This window comes from Dermacentor andersoni, chromosome 5 (assembly GCF_023375885.2).
Source record: "Dermacentor andersoni chromosome 5, qqDerAnde1_hic_scaffold, whole genome shotgun sequence".
Classification (NCBI taxonomy): Eukaryota; Metazoa; Arthropoda; class Arachnida; order Ixodida; family Ixodidae; genus Dermacentor; species Dermacentor andersoni.
Genome location: NC_092818.1, coordinates 98,890,759 through 98,916,651, shown reverse-complemented (window position 1 = coordinate 98,916,651; position 25,893 = coordinate 98,890,759). Strand labels below are relative to the sequence as shown.

At 42.2% G+C, this 25,893-nt stretch overlaps 2 protein-coding genes across 5 annotated transcripts in view; one reads left to right on the top strand and one right to left on the bottom strand.

Annotated features, from left to right (window-relative positions):
- LOC126530942 (PTB domain-containing engulfment adapter protein 1-like) overlaps positions 1–18,078 on the bottom strand; it is a 51,587-nt gene extending 33,509 nt beyond the window's left edge. Inside the window, exons 1-5 of one of the 3 annotated variants that reach the window (XM_055070874.2) lie at positions 17,970–18,077; positions 12,659–12,855; positions 6,931–7,060; positions 4,961–4,978; positions 1,498–1,562 (exon numbers count right to left, since the gene is read on the bottom strand). In XM_055070874.2, the coding sequence (XP_054926849.1) occupies positions 1,498–1,562; positions 4,961–4,978; positions 6,931–6,991 (144 nt within the window). In that variant the 5' untranslated portion in view covers positions 6,992–7,060; positions 12,659–12,855; positions 17,970–18,077. Of the gene's footprint in view, positions 1–1,497; positions 1,563–4,960; positions 4,979–6,930; positions 7,061–12,658; positions 12,856–17,969 lie in introns of all 3 variants that reach the window. The other 2 variants (XM_055070873.2, XM_050178272.3) reach the window with 2 other exon arrangements.
- Positions 18,079–18,392: 314 nt separating this feature from the next.
- LOC126530939 (uncharacterized) overlaps positions 18,393–25,893 on the top strand; it is a 45,549-nt gene continuing 38,048 nt past the window's right edge. Inside the window, exons 1-3 of one of the 2 annotated variants that reach the window (XM_050178269.3) lie at positions 18,393–18,708; positions 18,800–18,862; positions 19,626–19,754. In XM_050178269.3, the coding sequence (XP_050034226.2) occupies positions 18,625–18,708; positions 18,800–18,862; positions 19,626–19,754 (276 nt within the window). In that variant the 5' untranslated portion in view covers positions 18,393–18,624. The remainder of the gene's footprint in view (positions 18,709–18,799; positions 18,863–19,625; positions 19,755–25,893) is intronic. The other variant, XM_050178270.3, reaches the window with a different exon arrangement.

The following is a 25,893-nucleotide window of genomic DNA, read 5'->3' as shown; positions in this document are numbered from 1 at the left end:
AGGTTTGGGAGATGAATGTGGGAAGAAAGGACTGGCACTCATCTGATGCTTTTGTTTGGTTCTCTGAACAATTCATGCCACACTGCTACAATGATGATTTGCATTCGCTTGCTGAGTTTAGGACGCCCATGAAAAAGCTGAGGCTGCAGCCAGACGCGGTGCCGACTATGTTGGTGCACCGACCCATTTGGCCCATAGTAAACCTCATTAGCCAGTGACATGATTTTATTACATATAGATTTGCATGTACTGGCTGGCACGCGCAAATCTCGTAGGCCATGTTTCGTCACTTGAGGTGGTGGCAATGAGGTCAAATTCAAAATGCGGTGTATACTATGCCATCACTGCTTCTGCTGTTCGCTTGATTCATCACGTGAAGTTGGTGGTGTACAGGACATGACGCGAGATATCGGGAGCAAATACGGCAACAAACGGCAGCGATGCTGCAACTTCACGTGGTGCTGTGGCTGATTTTGTAGCAAACTATGGTTCAGTTCCATGTAGCACATGACATCACACAGTTTGGCAATATGGCGGTGGGTGCCAGAGAGCAGGACTTAGAGCCGGCAAGTTCTAGCTCTTATTTTGGACAGAATTGTGCTTTTGCACTTTCACTGCCGAGTTTTTACATGTGTATAGCCATAATAGACTCTACTACAATTTCTCGCAGAAAACTGCAAATTGTTGGGTGACCGTGTCAGGCCCCCTTTATTGCAGCTGGGAATGAAGCTCACAACCTCACTCACCAGACAAAATTCACAAGACAGAAATGAATTAAATCAGCAGGCTGAACTCTGATGCAAGTAAAATTTGGGTGAACCAGTGTTTGTGCCAACCAGTGGCGTCGTCTATGCTCTAGAGAGCTACAGTTAGAAAAACTACACACATTTAAAAAAAAAAAAGGAAGAGAGAGAGAAACCAGTGAATGAAGCACTGATTTTTACAGGCCACAAGACTCATATCTGCTAAAAATTTAATTATGTTGTGGGGATTTACGTGCCAAAACCAATTCCGATTATGAGGCACAATACAGTGCAGGACTCCAGCTGAATTTTGACCACCTGGGGCTCTTTAACATGCACTTAATGCACGGTAGACTGATATTTTTTGCATTTCGTCATCGAAATGCGGCCATGCAGCCGGTATTCGATCCCACGCTCTCAGGATTAAAAGTGAAACACCATAGACACTAAGCCACCATGGCAGCCCTTTTGCGACTGCTCAATTTTGTGATTGCATAGTGATGAAAAGGGCTCTGCAAGTCAACTCAAGCAAAGCAAGAAATGCTAACTGGCACAGCGGCATGACCAACAACAACAACAAGAAAAGAAAAACCCAGCAGCTGCAATCTGCAACTCAAGCCTTCTGGTGCAGTTAGGACAGCAGTAGACATCCAATACAAGCAAAACATGTTTTGGGATATGAAAACATGGCTCATGCAATTGGTAAATGATAGATGAACAATAAATGTCTGGCTGTGGCAAGTTCTCAACATACCTTGACCAGATATGCAACATGTCCTTTCTGGAGAGCATCTGCTGGATGGATCCATCTACGGCCGCCTACGATAAGCGGAAGGACGAAGACTCCCATAAGAAAACTATGCATAAAAACTTGCATCGCATGACTAGCATTTACGAAAGAAACAGCTCTGATGGACGCATGATGGTCAAAACTAGAGCTCAGTGTGACAAAGTGACAAGTTTTAATAATTTTGTCAGCTGCCAACCAGCAGTGGCACATGATATTAAAAAGCAAACTAAACCATCAGTAGAGGAGTTACTTAGGAGCAATAAAACACTATAAAATCTAAAAAAAATTGTGCAAGCTGTTCCCAAGGTTAGATTTCATACTGTCATCTGGGCTCTGAAGAAAGCTCAGGCAGGCATTAAAGAAAAAGATGCCATGACTATGCTTGTACATACTAGACTATAGCACTTACACAGATGTTTTCAGAGAACAATGGCTATACTTATTTACTCAGGTACACTCAGGGCCGTGAGGCATTACAAAGAGGAGTGATAGTGTGAACAAACAGAAAATAATTTAAGATTATATATATATATATATATATATATATATATATATATATATATATATATATATATTATTGTGGGGAAGAAGATCGGCAGGCTGAAAAGCCCCGTTGCCATCGCGTGGCTCATACCCAGTTCGTTCACTGGGTGCGCCCTACCTGCTGGTGCTGAGTTTGTTGCTGCTGCTCTGCGAGCCGAATAAACCCCCCTTACAATATATAAGAGCAGATGCAAAAAGAATAGAAGAGAAGATACACTCTATTACAAATTTTCTTCAACAGCAGCTTTGAAGGATGCAGGTGTTGCAAGGGAAATGACAAAGGTAAGCAGGTGATTCCAGTCGATGCTGATTTTTGGAACAAAGGATTCGTAATAACATTTAGTACAGCAATTCGGCACTATAACTTTGAGATGATGGTCAATGCATGATGATACGTAATGAGGCATGGTGAACAGAAGTTGTTGAAAAGTTTTGATTGATGTAATAAACTTTGCAAAATATGCATAATCAGGTTTGGCGGCGGTGTGCAGAAAGGTCAGGAAGATCTAAAGATTTTTCATCTGTGAAACACTCGAATGACACGAATAGCTTGGGAGAATGAAGCATGCAGAACGATCCTGAAGTGATTCTACAGATGTGATTATTGCCCTAGTTGGGGGATCTCAGACAGGCAAGGCATATTCTACCTTGGATCAGACTAAAGTCTTGCATAGTAGTACCGTATTTACTCTCATAATGATCGCACCTTTTTGTAAAAAAAAATGACGCAAATTCAGGGGTGCAATCATTACGTGGGTTAAATTTCCCGCGAAAATAAATTTTTTTTTCATCCGGTGTTTGCTGCGGGATGACAACAGGGCAACAAGCAGGCGGCTGCCGCTGTAACAGTGCGGGACAACAAAACAAATATGGCGGCCAGAGGAGCAAGCCAAACGCACCAAACGCGATTTTTGTTCTTGAGAGTACATTATGCGCATTGAAACAGTTTCTTCCCTATCAGTAATAAATAATATCGTTAATATCGGTAAGTCTGCGACAATACCGTAGCCATGTCCACATTGAGGGGACAGTAACAGAGATGGGCTTGCGTAGCTGCCAGTGACATAGAAACATATGGCAGGCATGCTGCGGAAACTGCGGCATTTGTCTTCACTACTGTCCTAATACGGCATGTTTCCGCTAAAGGTGGACGAATATCTTAGCTTTGTTACAAGCGTCGGTGTATGAATAGGGTACACTTCTAACGTATCAGTGTAAACGTGGCTACTATAGTTGGCTCACGCGTGCAGACGAGAAGAACCGAAAGGTGCCTTTTTTGTTGTTGGCCTAAACCATTATGAAGCCTACAAGTAATAAAGCCAAGACAAGTTTGGTTGTAGCTTTTCTTTTTGTGGGAGTGCAGAAAGTGATGAAAGAAATGAAATTGGGCATTTGCTTAAGAATGTTTGATGCGTGCAGACCGCTTGGTATGTTTTCAAGAGTTGTTCGCGTAGCATTTGACAGCATTCGACAGATGGTAAGAGGGATCATCATTAGCTAATCTTGGCACACGACATATCGCTGTGACAAGTGTGGGTTGCGATCATTATATGGAAATGAAAAAAAAAAATCAAATTTTGATGACAAAATTCAGGGGTGCGATCATTAGGCGAGTAAATACGGTAATTTTAAGGATACTGGGCTTTAGAAAAGTTCTTGTGAAGGAAACCAAGCATGTGATTGGCTATGTTAATAATGTATTCACATACGTTCCAGAATAGATCATTAGTGATGTGAATGCCTATGCACTTGTACGAAGTAACCATAGTTAGAAGGGTACCATTAATAATATAAGAATTGTGATTAGAATCAATAGCAGACCATGTTATTTTCATTGATTTACATTGATTTACAAGTGTCACACCAATGAGAAATACCACTGAGATCAGATTGCAATATGCAGGCATCAGCAACTAATCATATTAGAGAGAACTGATGTGGGGAGGTCGTTTATGTAAATGAGGAAAAGGACCCCGACCACGGAACCCAAGACGCCACTGGACAATAATGGGAACTAAGTTCATTAGCTATCACAAAAAAATGCGAACTACATCCAGTGAGCAGTCTAAAGCTGCTAACATGTAGTTAGTAAATGCTATCAATTGTGTTTCACAGGAATGGTGTTTTCGAAAAATCATGCTGAAGAAAAAAACTGGCTAGTCTAGAAAAGTAAGCAGATGGCAATAAATTACATGCTCCAAGTTTATAAGGTATTGATGTTAAAGATATGGGTATGTAGTTAAGGGACGAAAAGATGTCACCCGACTTGTGCATAAGGATCACCTTGCCCACCTTCCAGTCACCCAGTAGCATGTTCATCTGTAAGGACTGAGTGAAGATGACAATGTTGCATGTGGCATGAATCACGAGGCCATGTGAACGACTACAACTACACTTTTAATATGAAGTAACCATGGCCTCAATTCAGAAGTGATAGGCCCATGGGAAGCGCCAATCCCAATGCTCTTGTCTGCTCTGAAAGCCAGCGTGCAGACACCGGTCGATATACACTTCAGTGCGGAATGCGTGCAGCCTTACTTTGTAATGTTCCATTTAACTTCATTTGCATACTACAGTGTTACCATCATTGCTCAGATATATTACTTTGCATGATGGATTAGTGTAGATACAGCCCAAGAGCGCACAGACCCTTTTTCTCTCATATTTTGCAAGCTTCCTTAAGTGCCCAAAAAAAGCAAATCACTTAAAGATTTAATAGAAGCAAGATTGAATTTTCTGAACTTGTAGCGCATTGTGTTGGCCTATGAAACTTCATAAAGGCTCACCCTTTTTTTTAACCACATGCATTTATATTATCCTAGCTTTATTCTATTGACATATGAACTATGCGCATATGAGCATAATATGCTGGAGAAACACTTACCCAGCTCAACTTCACTTTCTGCAAGTCATGCAAAATCAAACTACCATAAGAATATGTACTGTACAGCTTTTTCAGCCATAATGCTTTATCATTACTGCAGGCATACGTTTTATGTGCAATGAATGTTGTGAAGTGCAACATTGGCATCTTTGGGATGGTATAACGCAAAACTATTCCCATCTATTTTTATTCCAAACCTGCCAATAGCCCTCTGTGATAGGTCAAAACGGCATATGGGTGCACCACCAGCCTATATGGGCTGGGCCCAAGCGATTCTGACCTACCACGAAGGGCTAATGGCAGTTTGGGAATACTAAAAGCAGACTAGAATAGTGTTACGTTATACCGGCCTTGTTTTGTTTTAGTCAAACAATAATCTCCCAGACTAATTAATCCCAAAATTCTCTCTGGTAAATACTGACACTGAGAAATAAACTTTTTCGAGATGTTACAATAAATTACAGCAAGCAAAGCGTTTTGCATGCTTTTAATTTGGGATACATTGCCACATGGTCTAAAACTGCTTCAGTGATTTAAAGACATTAAGAACAACTTTTATTGTTATTAAACAAATTAGTTTTTGGCTAGTTTGCATTTTCTGATGTACCCAATATCGCAAAATTTGCTTAAATTAAACTGTATTAGTTTGGTTATTGAATGTAAAACCATTCTGGGGTTTTATGTACCATAACCACAACATGATTATGTATCATTTGTTATCAGATGAGGAAATTGTGTGGTTTTACATGCCAAAATCGTGGCCTAATTTGATGCATGCTGTAGTGGGGGTCTCTGGATTAACTTTGAATACCCTGGGGTTCTCTACTGTGCATCTAAATAAAAGTATATGAGCGGTCAGGATTCACCTGTGACCTCGAGCTTCGCAATGCTATGCCATTACCGCTACACTACTGTGGTGGATTCTGCCTTACATTTCTGCTAGACACATAAACATGCAAAATATATTATGTACAGAATACAACATATGTCCTAAGACTAACATCTAAGAACTTGGAACTTGACTGTTACTGGTTAGTTAGCAAAGCACATCAAATAAAGTTACATGCCAATCAGCCTCATCCATCAATCACACTTTTAAATCTTTTCTTCTAGTTAAAGAAACATCCAATATGGCCCACAACATGGCCTGTAGTGGACTAATACAGATGGGGCTGAATTGAAGAGGTGGGGGGAGGTTATTTCCTATTGATTTGCCTGACAGTAACAGGAGAGCAAGAAATACTAATCTAATGCGCAACTAGCAATATCACTTTCCTCAACTATTCCTAGTCCCTTTCCAAGTAAGGATAAACTTTTCTCGGCAATCACGTTTGTGCTTGAACTGTGTGCAACTGAGTGTAAATTAGCCCGTGTCACAATTTGTCTGAAAAATTAGTTTCACCTGCATTGTATGATACTTGCACACTCCAGGGAAATGCATTACAATAATATGCACAATGTGACTAATTAAAAAAAAAAGCTATTGGTGAACATCCTTGTTGGCTGTTTCCTAAAACTGGATGACAAAGTTGTTCGCCAGAGAATTAGTGTGATGAGATTAGGAAATTTAGTGGCATAAGAAGGAGTCTACTTATGCGAATTTTGCTCTGATACAGATTCTACTTGCACAAACATTAGTCTCCCACAAGAACTTTGTACACTTATGCATTCTGCAATTAACTACACAATAACAAGAGGATAACTTAGAGTTTATGCAGCAAAATACTCATTCATGCTATAGTACCCAGTAAATTTTGTTTGGGTTGAATCTTAACTGTTCAGAACGAAAGAATTGTGTGGAACCTACTCCTAGTAGTAGTAGCAGAAGCGAATTACAGCAAATTCCCACTACTTGATACAAAGAGCAACAAAAACCACAGTGAACACGAACATGCATGAAGATCAGAAAATGGGCAAATTGACACTTTTACATAACCTGCACACTTTTTGAACTGCACCTATGTACTCACTGCTTTTGACGGAATTCTTGTTGTTTTGGGCCCACTTAAGGAAGGAAGACTGCTTGATCATGATGAGTGGTTATATTTACATACACAAGAACACTATTCACAAGGCAGATCTTGGAGGATGATGCCACACCTGGAGGGAGAAAAAAAACACAAGAAAGCAATTTTGGTTAATGTGGTGCTCATTTGGGCAAGTTGGAATTCTGATATTTTACATGCCCAGCACAGTTTAAACAAACCATGGGAATTAAGAAATGTGGATACAGCACTGTCTTCGAAGTATACACTTGGAAGCACATCCATACACATTTACAGGATAGACACGACAATCCTATCAATACATACTTGTTCACAGTGTACAAGTGTTCATAAAAGAACCATACTTGAACTCATCTCCAAATATAGTATACTCGTAAGATGGTGCACCATCTACTTCTATGTCCCTGCTGTTTATCTTTGTGTATTGCACCATGTGCCATGCCTCTGGTAGTAGTATTGCATTACCTTACTGCATAATTTACAGCCTGTGTTAATCTTTCCTCACATTCATCTACAAGTACAATGCTAGCAAATAGTTTCATGGGCACTATGCAAATGACATCTTTGCTTCAAGTGACAATAGAAAAATTATTTTACCAGTGCTGTGTTAAGGAGTTGCACTTCCAAAATACCAGTACCACTCTTTCACTGAGAGAACACTGGGCAAGCCAGAAAAGACAAAAAGAAAATACAGGTGGCACCGCCGCCTTGAGGCTTTTGAACCAGCTTCTGCAACATGAATTATGACACTTCTGCTAGGGCTTAGTTAATTCCTCATCAGTAAAAAATGGGCTACATTCTGTTCAAAGGGGCCAAGGAGTGAACTTGGCAAGGTTCTGGAACTTTCACTGAGCAAATGCGGTCCAAATAGGAAAAGAATCTAACGCTGTGAAATAGTGAAGCCTCTTTGAAAAAAAAAAAAAAAAAAAACAGCTTTTTGTTAGTCTTTCTGTCAGTACCTTTACAGAATGAAATAAAAATTGAAAAAAAAATGCGTAGCATCATACTGGCAGACCGGCATTGGGGTTCTGGCACGAAATAAACGAAAAGTGAACTTTCATTTCCTCTTCTAGATTCAGGGCTAGATTCAGGGCTCCTAGATGAATTCATGCCAGCAAGCCAGCAGGCCTCAAAACAAGCATATTGTATATACATCTTGATTGACAAAAGTAAGCCAGAAACATGTGGAGCAGTTCATTTAAGAGATTTACATAAAAGAACCAGCTTAAACGAATTAAAAATAGACATGTGTACACTACGTTTTCAGTTATCTTCAGAGATTGCCAAGATTTAAGAACAGTTAGAAAAAAATAAACTGAAAAATTAGCTGTCAGGCACTAACACCACCACCATGCCCCATACAACAATGAAAGTATTTGGGTAGCCCTTTTTATTTCCAACATAGTTACTAATCTAAATCAATGCTCTTAGTCCATACCAAATAAAGCCTTGTCCAAGGAAAAGGACATTTGATGAATAGAAGAATATACATCGAAGTTATCTACGAGGGGCGATTGAGAACTTCTCGGCCTAACCATTATAAATTTGTTGCAGCCGAATGTTAGTTTCGCAGCTTGTAGTAGATTTGTTTGCAAAAGCCCATTCGAAATTTCTTGCTGATAACATATTCTTTGTTTCAAATAATTATGAATAAGGAGAAGGTGAGCGTTATCTGACAAATGAATACATTGAGCAAACATGCAGTTATACAAAACCTGCTGAAAAAGGGCATGAGTGGACATAAAAGGACATAAAAATTGGCAAAATTTTCCAGTCACAAATGCACGTAGTTATCACTCCATATCATTGACATCAGTCCCATGCAAGACCCTTGAATAGATTGTATAAAGCATTATGCAGCATCTCGACAGTATTTTTTTTTACAAACCAGCTTGGGTTCAGGAAAGGCTTTTCACGTGAGACTCAACTAATGGAATTTTCTAACGAACTGCTAACCAGTATGGGCAAGAAGGTTCAAATAGATTGCATGTTGATGTCTAAAAGACTTCCAAGAAGCATTTGGCCACGTCGTGTATTCACGTTGAATACTTAAAATCACATTCCTTAACCTACACTCATTAACAACCTCATGGATAAGGAATTTCTTGTCATCTTGCAAACAGTCCATAGTTATTAAGTCACTCATGTCCATTTAGTGATGTACTATGTGGTGTACCTCAAGGAAGCATTCTGGGCCCATTGCTGTTCCTCATTTATACTAACGACCTGCTATGTAACATTAAATCAACCATTCGTTTGTTCGCAGATGAGTGCATCGTTTACCGCAAAATCTGTTCATCTTCAGATCACCTAGTGCTTCAAAGTGACCTCGATCACACAACCACTTGGTGCAAATCATCGCAAATGCCACTTAACATCAAAAAATGCAATTTAATGACATTCGGCCAGATAAAATTTAACTCTTTTTCCAATTAATTGCTCAATAATACCTTAGTCTCCCACATGTGCTCATATAAATACTTCAGTGCTCGTTTCCTGAGTAACCTCTGCTAGTCCACTCCCATACAGAAAGTTGCTAAACGTTTATTAAAAGAAACAACTAAAGCATCATGCACATTAGGGTATCAAACAATTTCCATGGAACTCCTGCAACTGCCTGTAAGCTCGCCTATCAAACATTTGTTCATCTGCAACTCAAGTACGCATCACCCATTTGGTCACCTCATCAGGCTTATTTAATTCCCTTGAATTGATTCGAAATCATCCCGCACACTTAATTTCCAGAAATAACTGCCGCTCGAGTGTAACAAACATTAAATCATCGCTCTTTCTACATGGCAATCATGGAAATTAGTCACCGTAATCTGTATTTCACAAGATAGCCTACAGTGCCAATCATTCAACGCTGCCTCTTGTACAACCTTACCAAACCTTATGTCGTTTACACAACCCTCTAAGCTTCAATGCATTACTGGTAGAACCACTGCATTTAATTTATCCGCTTTGCCACAGGCTATCATTCACTGGAATGGTCTTGCGGAGCACATTGTGAACATCTGTGATGCAGCAAGCTTAAGGGCCAAAGTAAGAGCCATCTTTTACTAATGTGTCATTAATTATTGTATAATGATGTTCTTACTTTGATGTTCCTGACTTGTACCCCCATCTATTTTATATATGCATATATGGTACCTCTTTGACCAAGGCAATGTATTGAGACCCTTTCATGTTGCCCAACTGCATTACAAGAAATTGCAAAGCAGTTGTAATGTAATGCCCGACTAAATTCAGAGCACACCTAGCACGCCACTTTTAATGAATAATTAAGCATGCATTGTTTCCATAACCAGCCTTCATGGGCAAAAGACTGACAGTGCCTAATGTAAAAGTACTATATGGGTATTCATTCACACAAAGCTAAATTTTTTAGTTCTCATTTGAATTGCTCCGTACACAACCCATCTGTCCACAACGTGCACAGATGTCAACATACAACAATTTCACCCACTCTGATAGTTTGTTGTAATAAATAGCACTAATCTAGCCAAAGGAAATATATTTTCCACTGATGTCAGCAGATTACCTACCGCAAAACGCAAATGTCTACAAAAGCAGGTGAGGCACCACGGCTTAAGCGACAGAGTTTAACATCACAAGATGTGGAGGGTTGCAAAATAATTTTGACTTCGTAGGGTTCTTTCATATGCACTGATTGACTGGTAAACAAACACTTTACATTCTATCCCCACTGGAATGCGATTGCAGACATAAGGGATCGAACCTATGACCTCATGCTATCCAGTAACAAGGGCACAGCCACTAAACCACCATGGCAGGTGTGACCATGTGCAATAAAAATCAGCACAATGCAGTTTCAAATACCATTAAAACAAAAACACTTGTTATTTGCAACAAATAACGTTTAAGAGTAAAACAATTGTTCAATTTTTGAATGCATGGAGAAAAAAATTACGGACTATGGCTGCATAGAGAAGATGTGTTTCAACTCAAATGCAACAGAGCAGCTGATGCCATCCAGTAGATGTGATGCTAAGCGTGCAAAACCAAACACCCTGCAATGAGCAGTTTCGCAAAAGGAAAACAGTCCATCTCAAACAGGCCTGGTGTTGAGCTTACTGTAGCAATTCTTGAATAAACTTTACGGCAGACAAAACAGGTTATCTTGAGACCAGACTTTCTTTCTTACCAATTTTTTCTCAACATGTTAGGAACCAGGCAAGGCATTTGGTCGATTTCAATGCTTTTGAGCTTTTCAAGATTTATGAATATGAGCCAAAGAATCAAAAACACTTCCTTAAACTGAGATTTGACTATTGCTATTTTAAAGGTGCATGCTTGCACTCGAGAGAAATGCCCTAATGAGTAAATCACTTTCGATACTGTTAAGTGCATCTTCATGATGGAAGCGTTCTATCAAATGAAGGTAAAGGCTACACCTTTCTCTGAAAATATTGTTTGCGGGCAGTAAAATTTGCAACATCAATGACATTGTGGATTTCAATGTAGCCCGATGCATTTGGGTCCTTCCCTTTCTCTGCAGCAAAAGCCAACAAAAGTTAACTGTGACATATTTCTCATTTTGTAATTTCCACTCACTAATTATTAACTAGGGGAAAGCAGACAAGGCCAAAATTCATGATGTCATAGCTGGTTGGTCCAAAATATATAAAAACAGCACCACCAAAGCTTTCATTTTCGAACCTTTTTCGGTATACCGTATTTTCGCGATTCTAAGCACCCCCCTGTATTTTCGTGGAAAAATTGGGAAGAAAAGTTTGCATGCGAATCTAAGCACCCCCCTATTTGTTAGGAAGAACGCTTAGCCAAGGCCGCCAAGCGCGCTTGCTCGCTTTGTCATCGAGCCGCAGCCGTCGGAGTCCTGAAGTGGAACGTCGTCCGCCGCGGCGCGATCTTGCCGCACAGTTGGACTGCAGAGCTTCGCGAACTCGTGAGTGGCAGTGATAGTGACTGAGCATCCGACACAAGCGGTGGGTTCACAGTCTGCACCGATTTTTCTTTTGAATGTTCGCAAAATAAAATGTTATTTCTTGCACCCGTCTCGTCGTGATGCCGCAGCGAAAAGGGGGAGGGGCGGTCATACTAGATTTTTCGAATCTAAGCACCCCCCTCACTTTGGGCATAGAGATCCTGAAAAAAGGGGGGTGCTTAGAATCGAGGAAATACGGTATTAATCTACCGACGGCAAGACTGACATTTGCAACACCCGTAGTGTAACCTAGCAATTAAGCCTAATACAATCTATGCATTTTGTCTTTGAATGTTAGAGATATGCTTGACAACATCTGTTCCTAAAACCAAGATATAAGTTGTACTTGTTCTGACGTCTGTACACAATTGTGCAAGCAGGAAAACATGTTTTCGAACAATTTGTCCCATACCTTCACGACTAGTGCATGCGTGGTAGTTCACCAGTGACCACATTGCTTTACAATTGCTTCAAGCAGTATTTCCCATGCTTTATTAGCACAGAGAACAAATGTGCCCTATCTGCAAGCTTCTTATTCTAGCCACTGCACAACTAAATATTTGAAGATGAAATAGTAAAACAACAATAGAAACAAGACATCAAAAGCAGCATGGCTTATTAAACAGTAAAGAAAAGTTGCAATCCTTTATAGCATCTTAAAAAGGGGACAATATTCTCGAGCAATCAGTTTCAGAGATGTCACTTTCACAAGATTTCACACACCTAGTTCCGGTTGCATTGGTACCTAGTCTATGGGCGACAGTATTCTAGGCCCCGTGCCAAGAATGCGTGCTTGGCATTGTGCCAGGAATGGCGCCACCTGGAGAGGTCAACACCTTCAATGATAGCCATGCCAAATCTCGCAAGAGTGAAGGTCTCCTTGAGAATGGTTGTCTTGGAATACTGGCCTACGTTGGAGACTGCAACAACATTGAGTGCTACAACCTTGTAGAGTGTACTTACACTGCACAAGTATAAAAAAAAATCTCGGCACCCTTCCACTTTGAAGAAGAATGAGAAGCAAAGCTGCGTATGCGGGTTCCTTAATGGCGAACTGCACGTCCACCAGGCGTTGGCCTGGCATTGCACTATCTTCAGTATCGGCCCATGTAGAGGAGTGCTTAACCCCTGCTTCACCTCCGCCGCGGGTCGGCCCGGCATTGCGCTATCTTTGGGATCGGCCCCCGTATGTGGAGTGCTTAACGCCTGCTTCATCTCCACTGCGGGTCGGCCTGGCATGGAACTATCTTCGGGATCGGCCCACGTATGGGGAGTGTTTACGCCTACTTCACCTCCGCCGCCGGTTGGCCTGGCATTTCACTATCTTTGGGATTGGCTCATGTATGGGCAGTGCTTAAAGCCTGCTTCACCTCCGCCGCGGGTCGGGCCGGTATCGCACTATCTCCGGGATCGGCCCACGTTCACGAAGTTTTTTGCTTATGACACAAAAATTTCCTTGGATGCTAGAGCTATACAGCTTCGCTGTAAAAACCAGCTGGTACTTCATTAAGTCAACCATCAGCCACAAGACATAGCATAAGAAAAGTTACTGCTTAGGGAATTTCGCTTCTGCCACCCATACCAGAAATGAGCCTTATTGCGTATTATATATATATATTATGGCCAATTTCCTCTGGACCTAGATGTGGTGTAGTTTGAAGTTTATTTCGTTTTTTTTTTTGTTACAGAAAGAGGAAACAAGGGCTAAAGGCCACATGACATGAGAGGGGCTCTTGCTCCTAAGCGCATTTGGCTTACATAATTCAATGTACGAAAAAAGTAAATATAACAGGAACGAGCAAGTACGATGTAGAAAATACAAATAAACAAGATTATTTGTACATTATACAATGACTATGTAAAAAGACATTTTATGCTTCAATTTTTGCACATTCACATTACAGCGGAGATTAAAGCATACAGATAGAGTGAATCAAAAAATTTTTTGCGAGATAGCATTTTATGTATAAGTAATTTGATTATGTATGAGAAGGCTTTTTATGCATTGCTTAAAATGAGGTGCATAAAAATCAATTTTTTTGCTCAACAATGTTTAGTAGCCTTGGTATTTGATAGTTTATATCCTGACGTCCGTAGTTAGTACGCGTAAATGGTATTTTTCTGATTTCATTACGTTATGGGTATTGAGTTGAAGTGGGTTTGCTGACAACATGGAGTGTTTTTTTTATATGTAAGAGTAATCTAAAATAAAAAACTTGATAGCCACAAACAAAGGACAACTGCCAAAATATCAGACTTCAGATAATGCAAGGTGTCCTAGATAATGAATGATTTGATGATAGAAGTCAACTGCCAAATGAATTAAATCTGCTGCATTTATTAAATTTTTTTTATTATAGTTCCGCAAATATTTATAAAAATGTTTATGGAATTTTAATTTAGAGCAGTTGGAGCTTACAAAAGGCTTCACAACAAAAATGATGCAATTCCATCAATCCCATGTTACAGAAAGACAGGCATGCAAAACAAGAAAATCTTCCTTTCGTTCATGTTTTGTAGGCTTGCATTCCACATAAATGAATTCGCGCAAACTTTGTCAGCTAATCTGTTCAAATCCCTGAATTGCATGTGACAGATCAATTAAAGCAGACAGGTTTGAACAATAGTACTTGGCTTTTGCCGAATATGCTAAAGCAGACAACGGCAAACTAATTCAAACTTGATAGTTCAGAACGTATATGCAAACAAAGCATGCTGCCAATTCTAATGAGGGAAATGTAAAGATTAATCAGCCAATGATACAACCTTTTCTCTTTCAGATAGTACTACCTAAAATCATATCTAAATAAAATTAGAAAGCTACTCTACAACTGCAAAAATAACAAATATAAGGCTGCAATATTTACAATATAAGGATGAATCAAACAACCAAGACCAACAGAAATTCTGAATGCGTGCCATATCTCGCCTCAAGTTCAAGCTCCTTACTTGTAATTCAAGCCAAATCCCTTCCTGAGATGTGCAAGAAATTGCGTGGCTGTTTTTTCAAGGACAGCCCAAGTTTGCTAAGGCACTTGAAGTTGGGCAGAGAGAGCGAGAGAGTGGCTGGTTGCTCAAGGTTGGCAAAGAAGCTCGTGACCTCCTCCCTTCTCAGTTGGCATAAGTGAAAACAAGAGTTGCGCAAAAGGCAAAGGAAAGAAAATCCGGAAGATGGGGCAAGGCACGAAGTGGGGAGGAGCGAGGAGGACGCCATGAGACGTGACCGGGACAGGTACGTAATGCGTGGCACAGGCTTCTAATGGAGCAAGAGAAGCAACTGGCTATCGCACACTGCCGGGTTGGAGTAGAACAAAAAAGAACAGGATGCAGGAATTATGGTGCACGGACAGACAGACCCTCACAAAGGAAAAAGAAGGGTTGGAGTTCTCTAGACTTTTCCAAATCCACAATAAAGGGAACACATGACAACAACCATACATGTGCAATTTTTTTTTAGGACACTTGGAACCCCTTCCCACATCACTAGTCCCCATCGAAAATCACAATGCATTTATGAAAGTATTAGCTAACATGCTGTGACAAGGAAACTACTTTTTGTAACTTGCACTAATTTGTTTTTAAATAATGATATTGAATAGTTACTAGGTTTGCCTATGTTTTTATCTTTATGCTTATGTGCATTTTTACAATTATTCTCCATGACTGTACTCATAAAAACATTTCGTTTGACACTCATAATACATTGGTACAGAAATTTTGCGTAGCCACTGTTCTCTGATGTTTTCTGACCTTGAGAATAATTGTAAGTAAATAAATCCACATAAAGCTGCAACAACATTTAAGCACATTTGTCAAACGAGTTTTGTTGGCAAATGTTACCCTGCTGATGCTGTGTTAGCGTCAGCTACGTTCTGTTTTTGCTCAAGGAAATAGTTATCGCTGGGTACATACATTTGCCATGACTGAATACATTCCTTCATTATCAGGCATGTTTTCCCGACTACCATATCACATTTTCCGGTGACAACAAGGCACAGCAAAAACAATGGCAATAACTTAATTAGCACTCAAGCGAATTTTAGTGTTTGGGGTCCATTGAAAAGTGCAAAAGTTAATGGCAAATGCATGGCTGCATAAATATCTTGCAGCAATAAGAATAATGAGTCACAAAAGAACCTATTATATGGAATGAAATGTGCACATGACCAGGTAGATTCGTAGCACACGATTGTGGTTGACAATGCTGACTGTTTTCCTATCCACGGTCCTTTAGAAGTAGCTGAAACTGGCTGGGAAGATGTGCCACCCAATCACTGGGACTAAGAAACATTAAAAATGAAGGCATGTTTAACCATCAGTAGCAGCTACATAGTAGATGCTAAAGGGTGCCAGTAATATGTGAAGATGTGTGCAACCTAGAAGGGCATTGGTGTGCACTCACAGCAGTTCGGGTGCCAGTAGTAATTTTCTGTTTGCTTCACATATATGTAGTATAATGTGTATTTTCGCACGGAGTTACAGCCGAAGCATGTCACGCAGGCTTGTCAGTTTCGCACGTCCCTAGGGCAAGTTCGACTCGCTTTCAAGAGCGTTCACTCAGAACGCGTCGCTGCTATTTGCGCGTCCACCCGAATATAACTTTCCTCTACAGCTTCGTGCGTACAGACTCCACGAGTGGAGGAGTCATGTGACGAAGCTTTCCTCGTAGCACAGCCAGCGCGTCCGATATTCCGGCCGATTGCCCTTTTCACCGAAGGCCCGAGAGACGTCACGGCAATTTGAGACCGCGTGCCAGCTAGTCAGTGAGGCGAATTACGGGCCGCATACTTGTCCCCGCCCCGGGGAGGCGAAGGAAGAAGACCGAGATGGAAGAACAATGCATCAATAAAACGGGTCGACGAGTTAAAAGTGTGCGCTCAAGAGAGGACGACAGGCTCTCGCCGCCGACACACAATAGCGTCTAGTCGCGGCAGCGATGAATGCCTGCAGGGAGCCCGAAGGCCGCCCAAACGTCAGGTTGCGAACGCATGGTGCGACGGCTGGCGTTTCCCTTCAATCAGCGCGCCGACGCGACAGGTTTCTTGCGTGTCGCCGCGGCAAGCAGCGGGCTGGACACGGCTGGTCAAATTCTGGGTACAGCAGCGGAAAAACAGCCGCGCGCGGAGCCACGAAAGTGCGGCAGCTGTCACGGCACCGTTTCCGAATTATATATGTGCAGCCGCGCCAATGTTGTCAAAGGGACGAGAGAGCGCGACAGGCCGCCAGCTGACCACAAGTGACGCGGCTGCGGCGCACCACGGCCAAGAGTTATCACGGGTTTTGCTCGGACACAAGAAGGCTCGGTCTATGGCTGGGTCAGACACACCGCCAGCAGCGGCTCGCTGCAGTCCTATTTCTCATAGAATGACGCTGCAGCCGGCGCGCCGTCCGTAAACGCTTCAGCGCTCAGGTCAGCGGTGAAAGAAGCGGACAGGAAAGAAAACGAACAAAAAGGAAATAACGCCAAAGCTAGCTCCCGACTGCGACGGCAGCGTGCGCTCGCGATGTGTGCCTTCGCATGCGACGACCACCGGCAGATTCTGCTGCGTACGTAGCGGATGTATCCACGACGCCCCGAACAGTTGCATAACACGCCGCCTCTTGGAAACAGCATCTGAAGGCCAAATACTGACGCATGCTGAGTCTATTACCTGCCTGCAGCGAGCCTACGGCTCCGTAGCACACCCCCCCACTTCCTCCCTTCACAAAGTCGCCGGAATAAGTTTCGCAGCAACTCGCAAGGCGACCTAAAGTCAGCGCCTGCTTGTGAACGGATGCACGGTAGCAGAGAGCGAAGTCCAGCGTGCATGCATGACACGCTTTCTCAATTATTAGGCTTACCAAATCCATTTCACAAGGGAGGAAGACCGTCTCTAATGAAAATTACACACAAGGAAAAACAAACATATAAGCTACCCCGAACTGGCAGCGGGCTGGGGCAGGGGCGATGCAACCAATGGCGAGTGCAAAAGCTTTCGTTCCCCACCTTCTATATTGTTGGGAAGGAAAAAAAAAAAGCAGGCTGCACCTTTACCTGAGTTCAGAAGTGGTTCTCCAACATGACAGCATTCACCATAGGCATCCAAACCAGAAACAAAGTTCGCCCATGACGCCCACAGTAGTCCGCTCCCAACAGGACTTCCCAGCTGCGGGGATCTCTCCTCGGAGCTCTGAATGTTTTTGAGAGAGAGAGTCACGTGGTTGTACAAACTTACAACGTATCTGAAGTAAGTTATGTAGCTAGCGCCACACCTAGCTGTTTTTTTTTTTTTTTAGATCAACGCAATATTTTATTTACATCAACCTATAAAGCTTTAAATTTAGACCAATTTATGTCAATTATAAATATAAATTTTTAAATGACTTATTTTTTATGAGATAATTACATTCTTACCTCATGCTCTAGTTGTGATTTGTCTAGTGAGAGGAATGTGTCGGCCTATGTCGGCCATGTTTAAAGGTAACAGGCAGGCACATCGGCAGATAGCAAGGCGCTGTGATGGCTGTGGAAAGTCGGCATCGTCAGCGAAAAAGTCAAAGAAAAACAAGGAAAGCAATGTACATGTGACAACATGGACGAATATCTTGTTGCGTTAGAAGATTTATCTGTCCTTAGCTGCTTATAACTGTTTCTGTGTCGTGCTTGATCGTGGCTGAACTCGTGCGGAGGGACCAGCCCAAAAATCGATATGTCCACCGCGTTCTCGGACGAAGGATCTTTGCCAGACAGCAGTGATCAAGATGATCGGGAGCCCCTCGATCAACGAGTCCAGGTGATTATAATTCACACTGTTGCCAATGACGTAGATATTGTCACCCTGGATAGCAGTGTGCGCGTGTTGACGAGTCACTTTCGCTTTGCAGTTTGAACTGGAACGCCTGAATACGGCCACAGAGCTTATAAATAAGCTGGAAATCGAACTTGATGTGAGTGGTATATGTTATTTTCTCGCAGCTAGTTCATTGGTTCTATCGCTTTATATGGTCGATACAACGATATATCGCACACAAAATGGTATAAATTACCGCGCTGAAAGTTGCATCTAGAACACGCAAGTGCATGGCGTGCTGCGGTGCGAAGAAAGAGGCGTTTATTTGAGCGTTTGCCCTGTGTTTGAGAGAGAATGTTTGTGCGCAATCAATGACAGACGCACTGATACCCTCGCCACATAGTTTTGAGAGCCATACCCAGCCGAGTACTATTTGGACCCGGCCGAGAGTTTACAAACACCCAACAGCTAGGAGCACCCAGCTAGGTGTTTTACAAAGAGAAAAAAGAACGATCTTGTTACTTTTTTCTGACAACCTGAAACTGACAAATGCACTGCGATGTTTGCAATGCTAAACATGAACTGCGCTCTTTTGTTAAAGTTACTTGCTAAGGCATATTGAGGATTTTTTTTTTTTTCACCGCACCTTTCGTATGCATACTTTCATACTCTTAATCTCGGGTATGCCTCTCCGCTTTTTACTTATTCTACATTGGACACACTGGTCGAGTGCTGTACGTGTACACAGCCTGATTATACAAGATCAAGTTATTGAGCCTCATAATAAACCATTCACCAAATGTGCAACCATAATGGTAGTGACACACATGATGTGAGTTATGCCAACAGCAGTATTAGTCATTCATAGTTACTATATGTTGTCATAACCAATATTGATCTGTTCTCTCGATGCACTGCAGGAAGCAAGGTCCAATTTTCGCCTGCTTCTGTCGGAGTCGTCACAGAAGATTAATCAACTTGCCAGAAAGCTGGGAAGCCATGTAGAAAAAGCACGGCCTTATTATGAGGCTAGGATGAAAGTGAAAGAGGTGAGATTAATGCACTTTAATGATAATCTTAGTAATGTCAGCCAAACTAGTGATATTCGTCTATGAACTTGTTGATGAAAAAATGCTGGCACATTGGATCTGCATGGAGCTTGCGTTATGAATGTGAAGTGAGGACTGTTTTGCACTGGAGCTGTACAGAATACTGGAGACCTGGGCTTGTTGCAATATTACAAAAATAAAACAGCGCACAAGTAACAACGGGGACAAAAAAAGTCGACACTACGGCACTGATCATGTCATCTTTCTTTGGTCTCCATTGTTGCTTGTACACCGTTTTTTACAGCGAAATTTTTACCTCTAGCCCCTGTATGCATTCCCCCGCATGCATTCCCACGGGGGCACCCCCGCCGGCTTACGTCTGATGGGCAACAGAAATGTGTGCGCCGATCCTGCAGACAGTGCAGTACCGGGCATGCATTCCCAGGGGGCTATCATGGCCAGCTTGTGTCAGTGTGCCGCATGAAAAATATGTATGATTTCATAATTTATGAAGCCCATGTATGCAGCCTAAACAGCTTTGTTGGTAATCCATCCCCATATGAATGTTGCAGCCCCACAAATTTTTTTCATAAGGAGCTGTACAGATTCATTTACTGAAAAACCTCATGTAAACTTCACAATGAAGTGAGCGTGTGTAAGTATGGTATGTTATATTGCATTCCTTGTCCAATGAGAGTGACTTGAATAATCATAAACAATTATTCTTTTGCATGTCCAAACAGGATATGAAGTTATTCTTTGAAAAGCACTCGTCATACAGGGTAAATGTTTATTTCTGCTTACTTACCGCATTCGCGAAGAAGCTTCCCCCAAAGGAACGGGAGGGGAGGCCTGGAATGAGAGGGACAGAATGTTCAGATTCTGTGACGTCACCTGTTTCTACCGAAAATCAAGATGCAGGTTCCCACCTCCTAGCTCCAAGTTAGACAGATCTGGAGGTGACTTCAAAGCAGAACCTTCCCCAAACCAGTGCACCTACATCGCATCTACCCGAAACTGTACCCAGATGACTTGTGTAAACTGTGTTGGACAGAACAGGCCACCCTAGAACACATTCTATGGGAATTTGCACGTGAGCCTCCCCAATGATATCTACAATTAACTCACGGCCCTCAGTCCCCAGCAGCTGCGGAGCATCTATCCAAGGTGGTGGTCAGACCTGTAATGCAGCAGAGGGTGCTAAGAATTTCTAGGTCCAAACAGGCCGCCAATGGAAACAGACCCTGTCAACCTTTAATTGGCAAACTCTGTGGAGGGAGGCTAGCTTAGCAGTACTGTTCGAGGAACTATCAGACATTGTTTGGGATATGATCGGCCTTAGTGAGATTAGAAGAACTGGTGAAGCTTATGCGTTGCTGAATACCAGCCATGTCCTCTGCAATAGAGGTCTCCCTGATAAGAAGCAATACGGAGTAGGATTCTTAACCCATAAGGACGTAGCGGGCAACATTGACGAATTCTACAGCATTAATGAGAGGGTAGCTGTAGTCGTAATCAAACTCAATAAGAGGTATAGATTAAAGGTAGTACAAGCCTATGCTCCAGCATCCAGCCATGATGTTGAGGAAGTAGATCAGTTTTATGAAGATGTTGAATTAGCGATGAGAACAGTGCAAACTCTGTATGCAGTAGTAACGGGTGACTTCAATGCAAAAGTGGGGAAAAAGCAGGCGGGTGAACAGGCAGTTGGCAACTATGGTGTCGATTCTAGAAACGCTAGAGGAGAGGTGCTGGTAGAATTCGCAGAAAGGAATAAGCTGAGGATAATGAACACCTTTTTCAGGAAGCGTAGCAGCAGAAAGTGGACATGGAGAAGCCCTAATGGTGAAACAAGGAATGAAATTGATTTCATACTTTCTGCTGAACCCAGTATTGTGCAAGATGTAAAAGTGATAGGTAGGGTAAAGTGCAGTGATCATAGGTTAGTGAGGGCTAGGATTCGCCTCAATTTGAAGAGAGAAAGAGTAAAATTGGTCAGGAAGAAACAGGTCAACTTAGAGGCAGTAAGGGTAAAAGCAGGAAAATTTAGGCTCGTACTTGCAAACAAATTTTCACCCTGAGAACAGAGAGATGATGATGATGACATAGAGCTAATGAATGAAACCGTAATGAGGCTGGTTTCAGAGGCAGCAACTGAAGTGGGAGGCAAGGCAACCAGTAGGCAAGCTCTTCCTAATAACAAAGGACCTAATAAAGAAACAACACAGAATGAAAGTGTCCAACTCGAGAGATCAGATAGAATTCACGGAACTGTCAAAACTGATCAAGAAGGCGAAAATAAGTGATATTCGAAATTATAATGTGAGAAAGACTGAGGAAGCCATAAAAAATGGATGCAGCCTGAAATCAGTGAGAAGGAAACTTGGCATAGGACAAACCAAGATGTATGCACTGGAAGATAAGCAGGGTAATATCATCAGCAATCTTGAAGGTATAACAAGAGCAGCGGAAGAATTCTGTACTGACCTGTACAGTACCCAGAGGACTTGGGAGAACTCCATTCGAAATAATAGTGAACAGTATATAGAAACTCCTATAACAAGAGAGGAGGTCAGAAGGGCCTTGCAAGGCATGAAACGTAGAAAAGTGGCAGGAGAGGATGGATTAAGTCGATTTAATCAAAGATGGGGGAGACGTTATGCTAGGAAAACTGACGGCTCTCTATACAAAGTGTCTATCGACTGCAAGGGTCCCATAAAACTGGAAGAATGCAAACATTATACTAATCCACAAAAAGAGAGATGTTAAAGAACTGAAAAATTATAGGCCCATTAGCTTACTCCCAGTATTACATAAAATATTTACCAAAATAATCTCCAATAGAATAAGAGTAACACTGGACTTTAGTCAACCAAGGGAACAGGCTGGCTTCAGGAAATGATACTCTACAATGAATCACATCTATGTCATTAATCAGGTAATCGAGAAATCCGCAGAGTACAATCGGCTTCTGTATATGGCTTTCATATATTACGAAAAGGCATTTGATTTATATGAGATACCAGCAGTCTATGATCATAGACGTATTACGTAATCACGGAGTACCGGTCCTTTACGTAAATATCTCAAAGATATCTACAGAGATACCACATTACCTTAATTCTCCGCAAGAAAAGTAGCAAGATACCAAAAAGGAAAGGGGTCAGACAAGGAGACACAATCTCTCCAATGCTATTCACTGCATGCTTTTAAGAAATACTCAAGGTATTAAACTGGGAAGGTTTAGGAGCAAGGATCGACGGCGAATACCTCAGCAACCTTCGGTTCACTGGTGACAGTGTTCTATTCAGCAACACTGCAGATGAATTTCAACAAATGATAGAGGACTTTAACAGAGAGAGCGTAAGAGTGGGGTTGATTAATATGCGGAAGACAAAGATCGTGATGAATAGCTGGGCAAGGGAACAAGAATTCATGATTGCGAGTTGGCCTCTAGAGTCTGTGAAGAAGTACATTTACCTAGGTTAGTTAATCACAGGGAACCCTGATCATGAGAAGAAATTTACAGAAGAATAAAAATTGGTTGGATCGCATACAGCAGACATTGTGAGCTCCTGACTGGAAGCTTACCGTAATCATTGGAAAGGAAGGTATACAATCAGTGAATTTTACCAGTGATGACATAGGGGGCAGAGAATTGGATAATGACAGAGAAGCTTGAGAACAAGTTAAGGACTGCACAAAGAGCAATGGAACGAAGAATGCTAGGCATAACTTTAAAAGACAGAAAGATAGCGATTTGGATCAGAGAGCAAATGGGTATAGACGATATTCTAATTGACATGAAGAGAAAAAAATGGTGCTAGGCAGGTCGTGTAATGCGTAGAGTGGATAACCATTGGACCATTAGGGTAACAGAATGGGTACCAAGAGAAGGGAAGTGCAGTAGAGGACGACAGAAGACTACGTGGTGCGATGAAATTAGGAAATTTGCGGGTGCTAGTTGGAATCAGCTGGCACAGGACAGGGGTAATTGGAGATCGCGGCGAGAGGCCTTCGTCCTGCAGTGGACATAAAATAGACTGATGATGATGATGATGATGACACAATAAAGATGTAGTCTCCTCGGAACAGTTTCGGGTGCAGTGGAAAGCTGTGCTGATCAGCTCAGATCTGCAAGACCAACTATGGGCCATCCAGCGAGCTCGAGAAGTGGCTGGGAGAGAGGGTCCTCTACCGCCTCTGGCGCAGCCTAAGCCCAGGCCTCGATGCACTGGTTTCTTTAATAAAGTCACTTCACTCAACCACTCTGTTGTAAAGGCATGTTTAACTATAATTGTTCGTCCACATTGCTTGTTCTAAAGAAAGGCAGATATTTTTTTGCTTCCATGCACACCTACACTGCACACTAGCGTGCATGAAATAGCAGAGACTTTAAGTGTGGCATATTTGCATTGAATGTTATGTAAACTTGTAAAGCAAGAAAGGGTAATGTAGGGGGATGGCAACCCCTTGTCAGGCACTTCGGTAGCGTTATTTAATATACATTGCCAAAAGTCGACTTCAGGAGTTTTCTATAAGCAACTTCACACACTGTACTGCTGAACTTTTATTTTTGGTCAGGAGGAGGAGGAATAAACTTCATTAGTAGAAATGAGCCGACGGTAAAATCGTCCGAGGTGGGCGGCGTCCCTAGTCCAGGATGCCGTGGGCCTGAGCCGATAGCTTGGCCCTGCTCACCAGGCGATGCTGGTCTTCAGGGCTCGAGCTTGTCAGCTGGGCCTCCCACTGCTCGACGGTTGGTCCGGTGATGGGCGGTGTCGATGGGTTTTGTTGACATTTCCATACCATGTGGTAGAGGGTATTGGGCGTAGAGCAGAAGGCGCATTTGTGAGTATAGCTCGTAAAATACATGGCGTGTAGCAGGGTGCCGTGCGGGAATGTGCCGGTCTGTAGTTTTCGGAAGATCACCGCCTCTTCTCTTGTCAGCTTGGGATGCGGGGGTGGATAGATCCTCCTACCCAGTCTGTAGTGGCTCAGGATATCGGCGTATCTTTTTGGGACGCTATCTTGTTGGTCTACCGGTGCTCGTGAACCTAGTGGGATAGCCCGGAGAATGTGATCTCGGGCAGCGGCATTAGCCGCTACATTACCCGCCAGGGACTCATGTCCCAGGGCCCAGACAATGTACAGTTCTGGAAAATTGTCTCGTTTTTCGAGGATGCTCAGGGCTTGTTTGGAAATGCGGCCCTTTTGGTAATTTCTACATGCTGTTTGTGAGTCGGTGATGATTGTGATTTGTTCTTCCTTTCACTGGCCCGTAGTGGCCGCCAGTGCTATCGCTGTTTCTTCCGCGCAGTCATGTCAGGAGTGCTTACTGAGGCCGCTGCTACCTCTTGTCCTTGGCCGTTGATCATGCTGATAGCATGGGCCTCTCTGTTCTTGTACTTTGCCGCGTCTGTGTATCGAACTTCTCCTTGTTTTGGTCCTTCGTAGGCCTTACGTAGAGCTTTCACTCTCGCTCACCTCCTTTCTCTGTGGTATTCAGGGTGCATGTTTCTCGGGATGCTGGCCACCGTGATCTTCTCCCTCAGGGGTAGGGGAACCCGCTGTTTTGTGGACTCATATTCGACTGGGTAGCCCAGTTGCTATAGCCCAGCAAGGGCTATAGCTGGTGTGGATACAAAGAGAGTTTACAAAGAATGATACATAACAGCAACAAGAATGTTAAACCCAGATATTGGGATATGACATAGTTGCAAATGCAAAAATAAATTATTAAGAGGAACAGCACATGCAGCACTACCAGGTAAGGCTTTCCAAAGGAGATAAAAGCTGTATTTAGTTGTATTGATGTGTGGACAGAACAGTTTCAGGCTAAACTCATGGTAACACCTGGTGGTAGTTTTCTTAGGGAATGTTAAGAGTGTGTAGCTTGGAAGAATTAATTATATTCTGCAAAAAATTTAGAGTCCACTTGCGATTCACCAGAAATGGTGCTAAGTGAAAAAAAAGAAAGTGAGAGCAATGTAAGGTGCGAAGTATAGGTCATATCTGCAGGATATGAAAGCCACAACGTGCCATCAATCCTTGGCACATTAAAGGCTTGAAAAATAATACTTTGGCAGAAGGTATTATACTTTGAATGACTTGGCTGCTGTATATTTAACTACCAACA